The 16058-nt window shown below is 44.8% G+C and overlaps 1 protein-coding gene across 1 annotated transcript in view; it reads right to left on the minus strand.

Annotated features, from left to right (window-relative positions):
• LOC132825635 (glutamate receptor ionotropic, NMDA 1) overlaps positions 1 to 16058 on the minus strand; it is a 169227-nt gene that overhangs the window by 75356 nt on the left and 77813 nt on the right. Inside the window, exons 4-5 of the mRNA XM_060841004.1 lie at positions 15964 to 16026; positions 15279 to 15379 (exon numbers count right to left, since the gene is read on the minus strand). Coding sequence (XP_060696987.1) covers positions 15279 to 15379; positions 15964 to 16026 — 164 coding nt within the window. The remainder of the gene's footprint in view (positions 1 to 15278; positions 15380 to 15963; positions 16027 to 16058) is intronic.

Below are 16058 nucleotides of genomic sequence, written 5' to 3' on the forward strand. Positions count from 1 at the left end.
AGAATTCATCAGAAAGGAGGAGTTCCATTCTATTGATGTCCAGCTGATCTGTGATCACCCGTATCACTTCCTGGAGGTGTGCACCCATCATCTTGGCAGCTGCTATGACTCCGACATCCTGCAGAACTCTCTGGTATGTCCAAGCGTCCAGAAACCCACTGCGACCATTGCACATGGGACCTTCGCAGACCACCCGGACTCTCTTGGCCTGTCTGTCCACATTTGTTCTGAACTTGATTGCTTGGCTGAACTTTTTGAGCCGAGCATCTGCCATTATCTAAATGTAAGAATGAGTGTCTGACTGAGAAATGCTGCAAGTGTCTCCTGTTGGCCCCTGGATTGAGGGTGAAGTGTAGGAACTCAGGGCCTGGATGGTTTTCTGAGCCATTAGCTTCAGACTCCCATGGACGTGCTACAAGACTGAGCTCGGCCACCAACCTGTCATATCTTTCTCAGGATGGGCACATTGATTTGACATACTGCCACACTGACAACTGCTGAATTAGGGTAGCCTGGTCTCCTGGCACATCTTTGTGCACTTCTGCCCGTTTGTCCAGAGTGCTGCTCTGCCTGTCTTTGCCTGCTGTGATACTCCTACATGCTTGAGCAACCCACATCAGAATGGATAATGTCCATGTGCCCCTAGTGCAACACTGGCGCTGGCTGATCATTACTCAGTCACTGCCAACCCCCACCTCAGTCAGCCTTTAAGATGCCCCAGCAAGTGGTATTCCTAATCTACAGGGTCCAACCGATGTAAAGGTTTCTGCCCATCATTTCTCACAGTGTTGTCCCCTCCAGCAGTGAACCCCTTCTCCTGCCCTCTAGTTTCTGTTCATTAAATGCCATGCCCCTCCCAAACCCCATGCACAACACATAAAACGCCTCATGAGTCTAAAGGCTTTGATAAATATTTGAATTGCACTTTAATAGATGTTACTCAGATGAGCAGGGTTCTCACTCCATTCAGTCCACTGTCTTCAGTGATCAGGTCCCTGTTTCTGTACCCGAAGGTTAGGGTCCAAGCCTCAGTTGTCCTGCAGTGGGTCATAGCTTGCCCAGACAGATTAATCATTTTCACCCTCTCCACCTTCATTCAATCACAGCCGTGTTTAATAACTGCTGTAATGTTATCTTAATCAAAGAGAGAGCTAGGGATTAATTGTGATGTGAAAATGCGTCCATTATGCCACATACACAGCTGCACTGCGGGCAGGATCTGAATACCAATATAAGAGTTCACCAGCAACAGGGAGGGCAGTCAGAAATATACTCAATAAATCTCTCTATTTCGAAGCTCTGAGAACTGAAAAACACAGGAATGGTGTTCACAGCTGAACTGAAGGTCAGCAAGGCCCAGCTTTACACTTGGTATCTGTTTCAGTGTAGCATCTGGAAGCATTGGTACAGAGAGACTTGGGAATGGAGCCAAAATACTGACAAATGGATTTGGCTGCAGAAAAGCCCTGGGCAAATTGTGGGACGCGCAGTACGGTTGGCAAGTCCTCAGGTGTGTATCCTCATGATGACACACAGAAACTGGGTCCCTCATGGGCTCAGGCTAAAGCTTCCGAGGAACTCGGAGAAAGCTTAGCCCAGGAACATGCAGCGTGTCAATCCACCAGCCCCCATGTGGTCACACCATGGGCCTTATGAATGGAAAATGGAGAGGTGTACAGGTAGAATCTAAATCAATGGATATGTATGTGTTTATCACACCTGTATGCATTGTGTGTGTATGTGCGCGCACACGTGTGTGCATTGTGTGTGTGTGTGTGTGTGTGTGTATGTGTGTATATTGTGTGTGTGTGTGTGCATTGTGTGTATGTGTGTGCACGCAAGTGTTTGCATGGGGTGTGTGTGTGCTTGAGTGTGCGGGTTTGCATGTGCACTTGTGTGCAGTGTTAAATGAAGCAGGGGGAGCACATTGTAGATGCCCTAAATTATAATCTTTCAGAGTTCCTAAGATACAGAAATTGTCCGTCTGCGTTGGAAAGTTGTTCATGTAACTCCATGTTTTAGGAAGGGTGAAAGGGGAAAACCAGAGAATTACTGATCAGTTTACCCTATAAGCGCGGTGGGGAAATTGCTGGAATCTATTAGAAGGACAGAGTAACTGAAAACCTTGAAAATTTTCTGTTAATCAGGGTGGGCCAGCATAGATTCATGACAGGTAGGTCACACATGACAACCCTCATTGAATGTTTTGAGGAGATGACTAAGCTAGTGGATAAGGAAATGTATTTGAATGTTATTTATGTGGGCTCCAAGAAGGCATTTGATAAAGTCCCACATAACACATTGTTAACTAAGGTAACAGAATTGAGGGCAAATTACTGACATGCCTAGGAAACTGGTGAATGACAGGTGACAGGAAATAGGGATGATGGGTAGGTACTCAAATAGCAGAATATGACCAGTAGTCTTCCACAAGGATCTGTGTTAGGGCCTTGATTATTCACATTATTAACGATTTGGATAATGTCATAAGAAAGTTATACATAAAAATTGCCTGATGTCACGAAATTAGGTGGCATGTCCACAGTATAGAGGATAGCAGCAAAGTAGAAAGGGATGACGACAGACAAAGTGAATGGGGAAAACACAGCACATGGAGTTCAATATAAGCAAGTATGAGGCTATCTATCTTGGACCATGAAAGGACAGATTTGGGGACTTTCTAAATGGTATGAAGCTAAATACAGTGGATGCCAAATAGAAGTGGGTGTTCAAATGCATAGACCTTTAACATGTCACAATCTAGTGCAGAAAGTAATCATGAGAGCCAATGGAACTCTGGCCTCTATATCGAGAAGACTGGAGTATAAGAATGTAGAAGTTATTCTGTAATTATCCAAACCCTGATTAGATTCCACTTGGAGCATTGTGAGCCAATCTGGGCACCACACCTTAGGAATGATATCCTGATCTTGGAGGGAGTACGACTAAGTTTACAAGAATGATAACGACACGTCAGAGATTAAATTATGTGGAGAGATTACACAAATTAGACATCTCCTCTCTAATTAAGGGATGATTTGATTGAAGTCTTCAAAATATTAATAGGAAAAGACAAAATAGATAGAAATAACCAATTTCCACTGAATGGATATTCCAGAACAGGAGCATAGTCTGATTATGAGGGCCAGACCGTTATGCACTGGTGTTAGCTGCAGAGAGCTGGAGAGATGTTAGATGTTAGCTGGTATGGAGCTGTGGGTGTACAGACTCTGGGAAACGGAGCTGTGTGTGCACAGGCGTGGAAAATGGGGCTATGTGTGTACAGACTCTGCTGAAATGGAGCTGCATGTATATACCGGCTGGGGAAACACAGCGGTGTGTACACAGGCTGGGAAAATGGAGCTGTGCGTATACAGACTCTGGGGAAATAGAGGTGTATGTACACAGACTATGAGGAAATGGAGCTGTGTGTATACAGATTCAGGGGAAATATAGCTGTGTGAATGCAGACTCTGGGGAAAAGGAGCTGTGTGTCTACAGACTTTGGGGAAATGGAGCTGTGTGTATACAGACCCTGGGGAAATACAACTGTGTGTATACAGACCCTGAGGAAATGGAGCTGTGTGGACACAGACTCTGGGCGTATGGAGCTTTATACAGACTAAGGGGGAATGGTGCTGTGTGTATGCAGAGTCTGGGGAAATAGAGTTATGTGTATGAAGACCCTGGGGAAATGTAGCTGTGTGCATACAGATTTGGGGGAAATGGAGCTGTGTATATATTTCCCTGTGGAAATGGAGGTGTGTGTATATAGACTCTGGGGGCTGGAGTTGTGTGTATACAGAATCTGGGGAAATGGAGCTGCGTGTATACAGACTCTGGGGAAATGCAGCTGTGTGTATACAGACGGGGAAAATGGAGCTGTGTGTATGCAGAGTCTGGGGAAATAGACCTGTGTGTATAAAGACCCTGGGGAAATGGAGCTGTGTGTATTAGGACTCTGGGGAAATGGAGCCATGTGTTTACGGACTGGGCAAATCGATCTGTGTGTTTACAGACTCTGGGGAAATGGAGCAATATGTACATAGACTCTAAGGGGAATGGAGCTGTATATATATATATATATCGACTCTGGGGAAATGGAGCTGTGTGCATAAAGACTCTAGGGAAATGGAGCTGTGTATATATTTCCCTGTGGAAATTGAGGTGTTTGTATATAGACTCTGGGGGTGGGGTTGTGTGTACACAGACACTGGGGAAATGGAGCTGTGTGTATACAGATTCTGGGGAAATATAGTTCTGTGCATACATACTCTGGGGGAAATGGACTTGTTTGGATACAGACTCTGGGGAAATGGACCTGTGTAATACAGACTCTGGGGAAATGCAGCTGTGTGCATATAGACTCTGGGGAAATGGAGCTGTGAATATATTTTTCTGTGGAAATGGAGCTGTGTATTTATAGACTCTGGGGTATGGGGATGTTTGTGTACAGACACTGAGGAAATAGAGCTGTGCTCTTACACACTCTGGAGAAATGAAGCTGTGTGTATACAGATTCGGGGGAAATGGAGCTGTGTGTATACAGACTCTGGGGAAATGCAGCTGTGTGTATACAGATTCGAGGGGGAATATAGCTGTGTGTATACAGATTCAGGGGAAATGGAGCTGTGTGTATACAGACTCTGGGGGAATGCAGCTGTGGATATATTTCTCTGTGGAAGTGGAGCAGTGTGTATACAGATTCTGGGGAAATATAGCTGTGTGTAAAAAGAGTCTGGGGAAATGGAGCTGTGTGTATACTGACACTGCGGAAATGGAGCTGTGTGTATACAGACTGTGGGGAAATGCAGCTGTGTGTGTATACACACTCTGGAGAAATGGAGCTATGTGTATACATAGTCTGGAGAAATGGAGCTGGGTGTATACAGACTCTGGGGAAATGCAGCTGTGTATATACACACTCTGGAGAAATGGAGCTATGTGTATACACAGTCTGGAGAAATGGAGCTGGGTGTATACAGACTCTGGGGAAATGCAGCTGTGTATATACATACTCTGGAGAAATGGAGCTATGTGTATACATAGTCTGGAGAAATGGAGCTGGGTGTATACAGGCTAGGAAAATTGAGTTGTGTGCATATAGACACTGGAGAAATGGAGCTGTGTATATGTTTCCCTGTGGAAATGGAGTATCTGTATATAGACTCTGTGTGTTGGAGTTGTGTGTATACAGACTGTGGGGAAATGGAGCTGTGTGTATACAGACTCTGGGGGAAAAAGCTGTGTGTAAAAAGAGTCTGGGGAAATGGAACTTTGTGTATACAGACACTGTGGAAATGGAGCTGTATGTATACACACTCTGGGAAAATACAGTTGTGTGCATACAGACTCTGGGGAAATGGAGCAGTGTGCATACAGATTCTGGGAAAATGGAGCTGTGTGTATACAGACTCTGGGGAAATGCAGCTGTATGTATACATGCTAGGGAAATGGAGCTCTGTGTATATAGACTCTGGGGAAATGAAGCTGTGAATATATTTCTTTGTGGAAATGGAGCTGTGTGTATACAGACTCTGGGGTATGGAGCTGTGTGTATACAGACTCTGGGGAAATGGAGCTGTGTGTATATTTCTCTATGGAAATGCAGCTGTGAATATATTTCTTTGTGGAAATGGAGTTGTGTGTATGTAGACTTTGGGGAAATGCAGCTGTGTGTATACAGGCTAGGAAAATGGAGTTGTGTGCATATAGACTCTGGGGAAATGGAGCTATGTATATATTTCCCTGTGGAAATGGAGGTATCTGTACATAGACTCTGGGGCTTGGAGTTGTGTGCATACAGACTGTGGGGAAATGGAGCTGTGTGTATACAGATTCTGGGGAAATGGAGCTGTGTGTAAAAAGAGTCTGGGGAAATGGAGCTGTGTGTATACAGACACTGCGGAAATGGAGCTGTATGTACAGACTCTGAGGAAATGGAGCTCTGTGTATAGAGGCTTTGGCGAAATGGAGCCGTAGTTAGACTCTGAAGAAATGGAGCTGTGTGTATACAGACTCTGGGGAAATGGAGTTGTGTGTATACAGGCTAGGAAAATGGAGTTGTGTGCATATAGACACTGGGGAAATGGAGCTGTGTATATATTTCCCTATGGAAATGGAGATATCTGTATATAGACTCCGTGGATTGGAGCTGTGTGTATACAGACTGGGGAAATGGAGCTGTGTGTATACAGCTTCTGGGGAATAAAGCTGTGTGTAAAAAGAGTCTGGAGAAATGGAACTTTGTGTATACAGACACTGCGGAAATGGAGCTGTATGTATACACACTCTGGGAAAATACAGTTGTGTGCATACAGATTCTGGGAAAATGGCGTTGTGTGTGTATAGACTCTGGGGAAATGGAATTGTGTGTATACAGACTCTGGGGAAGTGCAGCTGCATGTATATAGGCTCTGGGGAAATGGAACTGTGTGTATACAGACTCAAAGTGGAATGGAGCTGTGTATATATTGACTCTGGGGAATTGGAGCTGTGTGCCGACAGATTTGGCAGAAATGGTTCTATGTGCATCTAGACACTGGGGAAATGGAGCTGTGTGTATACAGGCTAGGAAAATGGAGTTGTGTGCATATAGACTCTGGGGAAATGGAGCTGTGTGTATATGGATTCGAGGGAAATGGAGCTGTGTGTGTACAGGCTAGGAAAATGGAGCTGTGTGCATATAGATTATGGGGAAATGGAGCTGTGAATGTATTTCTCTGTGTGAATGGAGCTGTGTGTATATAGACTTTGGGGTATGGAGATGTGTGTGTACAGACTTTGGGGAAATGGAGCTGTGTGAATACAGACACAGCAGAAATGGAGCTGTGCTTATACACACTCTGGAGAAATGGAGTTGTGTGTAAAAAGATTCCGGGGAAATATAGCTGTGTGCAAAAAGAATCTGGGGAAATGGAGCTGTGTCTGTACAGACTCTGGGGGAATGCACCTGTGTTTATACAGACACCGTGGAAATGGAGCTGTGTGCATACAGACCCTGAGAAATGGATCAGTGTGTATTCAGACTCTGGGGAAATGCAGCTGTTTGTATACAGATTCCGGGGAAATATACTTGTGCGTATACAGACACTGGGGAAATGGACCTGTGTGTATATAGACTCTGGGGAAATGGGAGTGTGTGTACGTAGACTCTGAGGCAATGGATCTGTGTATATACAGACTCAGGAAATGGAGCTGTATGTGTATAGACTCTGAGGAAATGGAGCTGTGTGTATGCAGACTCTGGGGAAATGGAACTATGTGTACACACACTCTGGGGAAATGCAGCTGCGTGTATATAGGTTCTGGGGGAATGGAACGATGTGTACATAGCTGTGTGTATACAGACTCTAAGGAAATGGAACCAAAGAGAAAATGCTGGAAAACCTCAGCAGGTCTGCCAGCATCTGTAAGGAGAGAAAAGAGCTGACCCTTTGTCTAAGGAAATGGAGCTGTTTGTAGACAGGGTCAAGATTAGAGTGGTGCTGGAAAAGCAGAATGGGTCAGGCAGCATCCAAAAAGCAGGAAAATCAACATTTTGGTCAAAAACCCTTCATCAGGAAAACATGGATTTTCCTGCTCCTCGGATGCTACCTGACAGCTCTGCTTTTCCAGCAGCACTTTAATCTTGACTCTGATATCCCGCATCTGCATACCCACTTCTGCCAGTGTGTATACAGAGCTTGGAGAAATGGAGCTGTGTGTATATAGACTCTGTGGAAACAGTGCTGTGTGTATTCAGGCTGGGGAAATGGAGCTGTGTGTATTCAGGCTCCGGAGAAATGGGAGCGTGTGTACATAGACTCTAAGGAAATGGATCTGTGTATATAGAGACTCGGGAAATGAAGTTATGTGCGTATAGACTCAGGGGAAATGGAGCTGTGTGTATTCAGGCTCTGGAGAAATGGGAGTGTGTGTACATAGACTCTAAGGAAATGGATCTGTGTATATAGAGACTCGGGAAATGAAGTTATGTGCGTATAGACTCAGGGGAAATGGAGCTGTGTGTATGCAGACTCTGGAGAAATGGAACTGTGTGTATATAGACTCTAAGGGGAATGGAGCTGTGTATATATTGACTCTGGGGAAATGGAGCTGTGTGCATACAGATTTGGGGGAAATGGAACTGTGTGCATATAGACTCTGGAGAAATGGAGCTGTGTATATATTTCCCTGTGGAAATGGAGGTGTGTGTATAAAGACTCAGGGGAAATGGAGCTGTGTGTATACAGACTCTGGAGAAATGGAACTGTGTGTATATAGACTCTAAGGGGAATGGAGCTGTGTATATATTGACTCTGGGGAAATGGAGCTGTGTGTATACAGACTCTGAAGAAATGGAACTGTGTGTATATAGACTCTAAGGGGAATGGAGCTGTGTATATATTGACTCTGGGGAAATGGAGCTGTGTGCGTACAGATTTGGGGGAAATGGAACTGTGCATATAGACTCTGGAGAAATGGAGCTGTGTATATATTTCCCTGTGGAAATGGAGGTGTGTGTATAAAGACTCTGGGGAAATGGAGCTGTGTGTATACAGATTCTGGGGAAATATAGTTGTGCGCATACAGATTCTGGGGGAATGGAGCTGTGTATATATTGACTCTGGGGAAATGGAGCTCTGTGAACATAGACTATGGGGAAAAATAGCTGTATGTATACAGCTGGGGAAATGGTGTGTTTATATTGACTCTGGAGAAATGGACCTGTGTGTATACAGACTCTTGTAAAATGGAGCTGTGTGCATATAGACTCTGGGGAAATTGAGTTGAATATATATAGACTCTAGGGAAATAGGGTTGTGTATACAGAGTCTGGAGAAATGGAGCTGTGTGTATATAGACTCAGGGGAAATGTAGCTGTGTATATTTAGGTTGGGGAAATGTAGCTGTGTGTACACACTCTAAGGAAATGGAGCTGTGTGTATACAGAGTCAAGATTAGAGTGGTGCTCGAAATGCACAACAAGTCAGGCAGCATCTGAGGACGAGGAAAATCGACATTTCGGGCAAAAGCCCTTCATAACGAAAACATTGATTTTCCTGCTCCTCGGATGCTGCCTGAACTGCTGTGCTTTTCCGGCACCACTTTAATCTTGACTCTAATCTCCAGCATCTGCAGGGCCTACTTCTGCCTGTGTGTATACAGAGACTGGGGAAATGGAGCTGTGTGTATACAGGCTCTGGGGAAATGGAGCTGTGTTTGTACAGGCTGGGGAAATGGAGCTGTGTGTGTTACAGACTCTGGGGAAATGGAGCTGTGTTTATACAGGCTGGGTAAATGGAGCTGTGTTTATACAGACTGGGGAAATGGAGTAGTGTGTATACAGACTCTGGGGAAATGGAGCTGTGTGTACATAGACTCTGGGGAAATGGAGTTGTGTTTTTACAGGCTGGGGAAATGGAGCTGTGTGTATACAGACTCTGGGGAAGTGGAGCTGTGTCTATACAGGCTCTGGGGAAGTGGAGCTGTGTGTATACAGACTCTGGGGAAATGGAGCTGTGTCTATACAGACTCTGGGGAAATACAACTGTGTGTATACAGACTCTAGGGAAATGGAGCTGTATGTACACAGACTCTGGGGACATGGAACTGTGTGTGTACACAGATTCTGGGTAAATAGCTGTGTGCATTCAGACCCTGGTAAAATACAGTTGTATTTATACAGACTCTGGGAAAATGGAGCTGTGTGTATATGGACTCTGGGGAAATATCACTGTGTGTACACAGACACTGGGGAAATGGAGCTGTTACATACAGAGACTGCGGAAATGGAGCTGTGTGCATACAGACTCTGGTGAAGTGGAGCTGTGTTTATATAGACTCTGGGGAAATGGAGCTGTGTCTATACAGACTCTGGGGAAGTCTGGGGAGCTTTGTGTATACAGACCCTGGGGAATTGGAGCTGTGTGTATATAGACTCTGGGGAAATGGAGCTGTGTGTATATACACTCAGGAGAAATGGTGCTGTGTCTATACAGACTGGGGAAATAAAGCTGTGTGTACATAGATTCTCAGGAAATGGAGCTGTGTGTACACAGACTCTGGGGAAATTGAGTTGTATATACAGACTCTGGGGAAATGGAGCTGTGCGTATATAGACTCTGGGGAAGTGGAGCTGTTTGTATCCAGTATCTGGGGAATTGGCGTTGTGTGTATATACAGACTCTGGGGAAATGGAGCTGTGTAAACAGACACTGCGGAAATGGAGCTGTGTGTATACAGACTCTGGGGAAATGGAGTTGTGTGTATACAGACTCTGGGGAAATGGAGCTGTGTGTATATACACTCTGGGGAATTGGAGCTGTGTGTATATAGGCTCTGTGGACATATACATAGACTGGCAAAATGGGGTTGTGTATACCTAGACTCTGGGGATATGGAGTTGTGTATATACAGACTCTGGGGAAATGTTTCTGTGTGTATACAGACCCTGGAGAAATGGAGCTGTGTGTATATACAATCTGGGGAAATGCAGCTGTGTGTATACAGACTCTGGGGGAATGGAGTTGTGCACATACAGACTCTGGGGAAATGGATCTGTGTGTGTACAGACTCTGAGGAAATGGAGCTGTGTGTTTCAAGGTTGGGGAAATGGTGTGTATACAGACTCTAGGGAAATGGAGCTGTGTGTGTACAGACTCTGGGGAAATGGATCTGTGTATAGATAAACTCTGAGGAAATGGAGCTGTGTGATTCAAGGTTGGGGAAATGGTGTGTATACTGACTCTGGGGAAATGTAGTTGTGTATATACTGACTGGGGAAATGGAGCTGTGTGTAGATAAACTCTGGGGAAATGGAGGTGTGTATATATTGACTCTGGGAAAAGGACCTGTGTGTTACCAGGTTGGGGAAATGGAGCTGCGTGTATGCAGAGTCTGGAGAAATAGAGCCATGTGTCAGAAGACTCTGGGGAAATGGAGGTCTGTGTATACAGGCTCTGGCAAAATGGAGCTGTATGTACATAGACTCTGGGGAAATGGAGCTGTGTGTATACACGTGCAGGGAAAATGGAGCTGTGTGCATATAGACTCTGGGGAAATGGAGTTGTGTATATATTGATTCTGGGGAAATGGAGCCATGTGTATATGGACTCTGGAGGAATGGAGCTGCACGTATACAGACTCAGGGGAAATGGAGCTGAGTGTATGCAGATCCTGGGGAAATACAGCTGTGTGTATACAGACTGTGGAGATATGGAGCTGTGTGTACACAGATTCTGGCTAAATATCTGTGTATATACAGACCTTGGTAAAATACAGACTCTGGGGAAATGGAGCTGTGTGTATACAGCCTCCGGGGAAATGGAGCTGTATGTATACTTGTTGTGGAAATGGAGCTGTGTGTATATAGACTCTTGGGAAATAGAGCTATGTGTACATAGACTCTGGGAAAATAGAGCTGTGAGTACACAGACTATGGGGAAATGGAGCTGTATGTATACAGGTTCTGGGGAAATGGCATTGTGTATATGTTCACTCTGGAGAAATGGATCTGTGTGTACACAGACACTTGTGAAATGGGACTGTGTGTATATAGACTCTGGGAAAATTGAGTTGAATATATATAGACTGGCAAAATGAGGTGTGTGTACCTAGACTCTGGGGTATGGAGTGTGTATATTTTGACGCTGGGGTTAATGGAGTTGTGTGTATATAGACACTGGGAAATGGAGCTGTGTGTATACAGACTCTGGGAAATGGAGCTGTGTGTATATAGACTCTGGGGTAATGGAGCTGTGTGTATATAGACTCTGGGAAATGGAGCTGCGTGTATATAGACTCTGGGGGAATGGAGCAGTGTGTATACAGACTCTGGGAAATGGAGCTGTGTGTATATAGACTCTTGGGAAATAGAGCTATGTGTACATAGACTCTGGGAAAATAGAGCTGTGAGTACACAGACTATGGGGAAATGGAGCTGTATGTATACAGGTTCTGGGGAAATGGCATTGTGTATATGTTCACTCTGGAGAAATGGATCTGTGTGTACACAGACACTTGTGAAATGGGACTGTGTGTATATAGACTCTGGGAAAATTGAGTTGAATATATATAGACTGGCAAAATGAGGTGTGTGTACCTAGACTCTGGGGTATGGAGTGTGTATATTTTGACGCTGGGGTTAATGGAGTTGTGTGTATATAGACACTGGGAAATGGAGCTGTGTGTATACAGACTCTGGGAAATGGAGCTGTGTGTATATAGACTCTGGGGTAATGGAGCTGTGTGTATATAGACTCTGGGAAATGGAGCTGCGTGTATATAGACTCTGGGGGAATGGAGCAGTGTGTATACAGACTCTGGGAAATGGAGCTGTGTGTATATAGACTCTGGGGGAATGGAGCTGCATATACAGACTCTAAGGAAATGGAGCTGTGTGTATACAGCATCAAGATTAGAGTGGTGCTTAAAAGACACAGCAAGTCAGGCAGCGTCCGAGGAGCAGGAAAATCAATGTTTTCCTGATGAAGGTTTTTGCCCGAAATGTCATTTTCCTGCTTCTCGGATGCTGCCTGACCTCTTGTGCTTTTCCAGCACCACTCTAATCTTGATTCTCGTCTCCAGCATCTTCAGTGCCCACTTCTGCCTGTGTGTATACAGAGTGCGGGGAAATGAAGCTGTTTGTCTGCAGACTCCAGGGAACTAGAGCTGTGTGTATTCAGGCAGGGGGAAATGGAGCTGAGTATATACAGACTCTGGGGAAATGGAGCTGTATATATACAGACTCTGGGGAAATGGAGCAGTGTGTATACAGAATCTGGGGAAATGGAGCTGTGTGTATACAGACTCTGGGGAAATGGAGCAGTGTGTATACAGACTCTGGGGGATTGCAGCTGTGTTTAATAGGCTGGGGAATGGTGCTGTGTGTATACAGACTCTGTGGAAATGGTGCTGTGTGTATACAGACCATGGGAATTGGAGCTGTGTATATATAGACTCTGGGGTCATGCAGCTGTGTGTATCCAGACTCTGGGGAAATAGAGCTGTGTATATATAGACTCTGGGGGACTGGTGCTGTATGTATGCAGACTCTGGGGAAATGGGGCTGTGTGTATACAGACTCTGGAGAAATGGAGCTGTGTGTATACAGACTCTGGAGAATTGGTGCTGTGTGTATATAGACTGTGGGGAAATGGAGATGTTTGCATACAGACTCTGGGAAATGGAGCTGTGTGTATACACGCTCTGGGTAAATGGAGCTGTGTATATATTGACACTAGGGAAATGGAGCTGTGTGCATACAGTCCCTGGGGAAATGGAGCTCTGCACACATAGCCTGGGTAAATGGAGCTGTGTGTATATAGACTGTGGATATGGAGCTATGGGTATACAGACACTGGGGATTTGGAGCTGCGTGTATACAGACTCTGGAGAAATGGAGCTGTATATATACTGACTGTGGGGAAATGGAGCTGTGTATACACAGACTCTGGGGAAATGGAGCTGTTTGTATACATACGCTAGGGAAATGGAGCTGTGTGTACACAGACTCTGGGGGAATGGAGTTGTGGGTATCCAAACGCTGGGGAATTGGAGCTGGTGTGTATAGACTCTGGGGAAATGGAGATATATGTACAGACTCTGGGGAAATGGAGCTGTGTGTACACAGATTCTGGGCAAATGCAGCTGTTTATATATTGGCTCTGGGGAAATGGAGCTATGTGTACATAGACTCTGGGGAAATGGAGTTGTGTGTATCCAGACTCTGGCGAAATGCAGCTGTGTGTATGTAGACTTTGGGGAAATGGAACTGTGTGTATACAGTTTCTGGGGAAATATAGCTGTGTGCATACAGACTCTGTGGAAATGCAGCTATGTTTATACAGACTCTGGGCAAAATGCAGTTGTGTGTATACAGACTCTGGGGAAATGGAGCTGTGTGTATCTAGACTCTAGGGAAATGGAGTTGTGTGTATACAGACTCTGGAAAAATAGAGCTGTGTGTATATAGACTCTGGTGAATGGAGCTGTGTGTATACAGACTCTGGAGAAATGGTGCTGTGTGTATGCAGACACTGGGGAAATATAGCTGTGTGTATACACTCTCTCGGGAAATGGAGCTGTGTGTATCCAGACTCGAGGGAAATTGAGCTATGTGTATACAGACTCTGGGGAAATAGAGCTGTGTGTATACAGATCCTAGGGAAATACAGCTGTGTGTATACAGACTCTCGGGACATGGCGCTGTGTGTATCCGGACTCTGAGGAAATGGAGCTGTGTGTATACCTACTCCAGAGAAATGGAGCTGTGTTTGTATGTAGTCTCTGGGGAAATGGAGCTCTATGTATACAGACTCTGGGAAATGGTGCTGTGTGTATACAGACTGTGTGGAAATGGAGCTGTGTGTATACCCGCTGGGGAAATAGAGCTGTGTGTACATAGACTCTCGGGATAATGCAGCTGTGCCTACATAGACTCTGAGGCAAGGGACCTGTATGTATACAGAGTCTTGTGAAATGGAGCTGTGTGTATATAGACTCTGGGGAAATTGAGTGTGTATATATAGACTCTAGGGGACTGGTGCTGTATGTATGCAGACTCTGGGGAAATGGAGCTGTGTTTATCCAGTCTCTGGGGAAATGGAGCTGTGGTGTACGGTATAAAGACTGGGGAAATGCAGCTGTGTGTATACACTCTCTGAGGAAAGTGAGCTGGAAGTGTGCATGAAATGCATGAGGGGTTCAGCTGATACAGACCAATGTGTGTTATTTCTCACAGTCAGTCTATCGTTAAGAGACATGTTTATGATAACCTCACTGTAACATCGCACATGACCTGAGGATGTAAAGGTCACACACTCCATCTTAATCTGGCTCACTAGACACATGCCACATTATTAAAGGCATGCTGCCCTGTTGTTACCTGATAGTTTAATACTGGTCCATTCACTCATATGGCCTGTGATTTTAATGTTTCTATTTAATAATCAGTTGTAGAACTATTCAATACTATCATATCTAGAAACAGATATTAAATTACAAGAAATAACAGAAGCATTTCCACCTCAGATAAAACACCCTGTTGGAGGTATAGTTCACATCACACACAGAACAATAAAAGGGTCTGTAATCAGGTTTAGATGAGAAGACATACAGGCAGACACACCATAGAACACAGCAGCAGGGAGCTGGATATCAACATCTCTGACGAATAACGCTGGGTTTTTTCAGAAGGTCAGGGATAGAGGGCAGGCTGTGAACAGATTCCTCAGAAACAGGAGCTGGGGTTTGACAGACACACAGAATGACTTATTGGCTGCAGTGTCACTTACCTGGCGGAGAGGATGATGACTCTGGCCTCCAGCTCCTTGGCTTCTAGCAGCATTGATGTCATGTTTGTGGTGCCTGGTTCAAACTGTAGGACCTTCTCAGCCTGTAGTTGGTGCAGGGATTCAGAATTACTAAACGATTTGTCCAAACCCATCCTTTTCGGCCTGTTTCCACCAACGACGCCTTTGATCTCCAGCATAGATCAGCTTAAAGGCGATCAAATAACTGGGCCCGTGTGGAGCCAATGTGAACTACAGAGTTCTCTGTACTGGGCATGCAAACTAAGATAGAACAAGACCAAAAAAAGGGTGCGTGCATCTGACAGAGTAGAATAGAGAGGAAAAAAATGCATCTCAACCTGAAAAAGAGTTGGTCGGTCTTTCAAAAGAAAAAAAAGTCTTAAAACGGGGTGAAGTCAGGGGGGAAACGTCATGGCTTGTTTCTAAAATGTACTTTTAAGAAACTTGCAAGTTAGTCTTTATTCAACATGCATGTGTCCTTATAATCAGATTCGGTTAGGTGGGGGGGGCGACTCATATTCTTTAACCATTCTCATCGACAAACCAAAAGAATCTGTTTGAAACTAACAGCGTGCTACCAGAACAGTCTGATTGGTCATTCTGACTGTGGCTCGGCTACTCCGTTAGTTTACAGTTGCTGGCTCGTGCAGTCTACATGCAAATATACCTTTGGTCCTCGCCTGCTGTCATACGAATGTTGGTCGTTGTTTTCAAAGTTCCTTTTTTTATTCTGATGAGTAATGTGCACAGAGAAAATATGTA

Source organism: Hemiscyllium ocellatum, chromosome 21, assembly GCF_020745735.1.
Source record: "Hemiscyllium ocellatum isolate sHemOce1 chromosome 21, sHemOce1.pat.X.cur, whole genome shotgun sequence".
NCBI lineage: Eukaryota > Metazoa > Chordata > Chondrichthyes > Orectolobiformes > Hemiscylliidae > Hemiscyllium > Hemiscyllium ocellatum.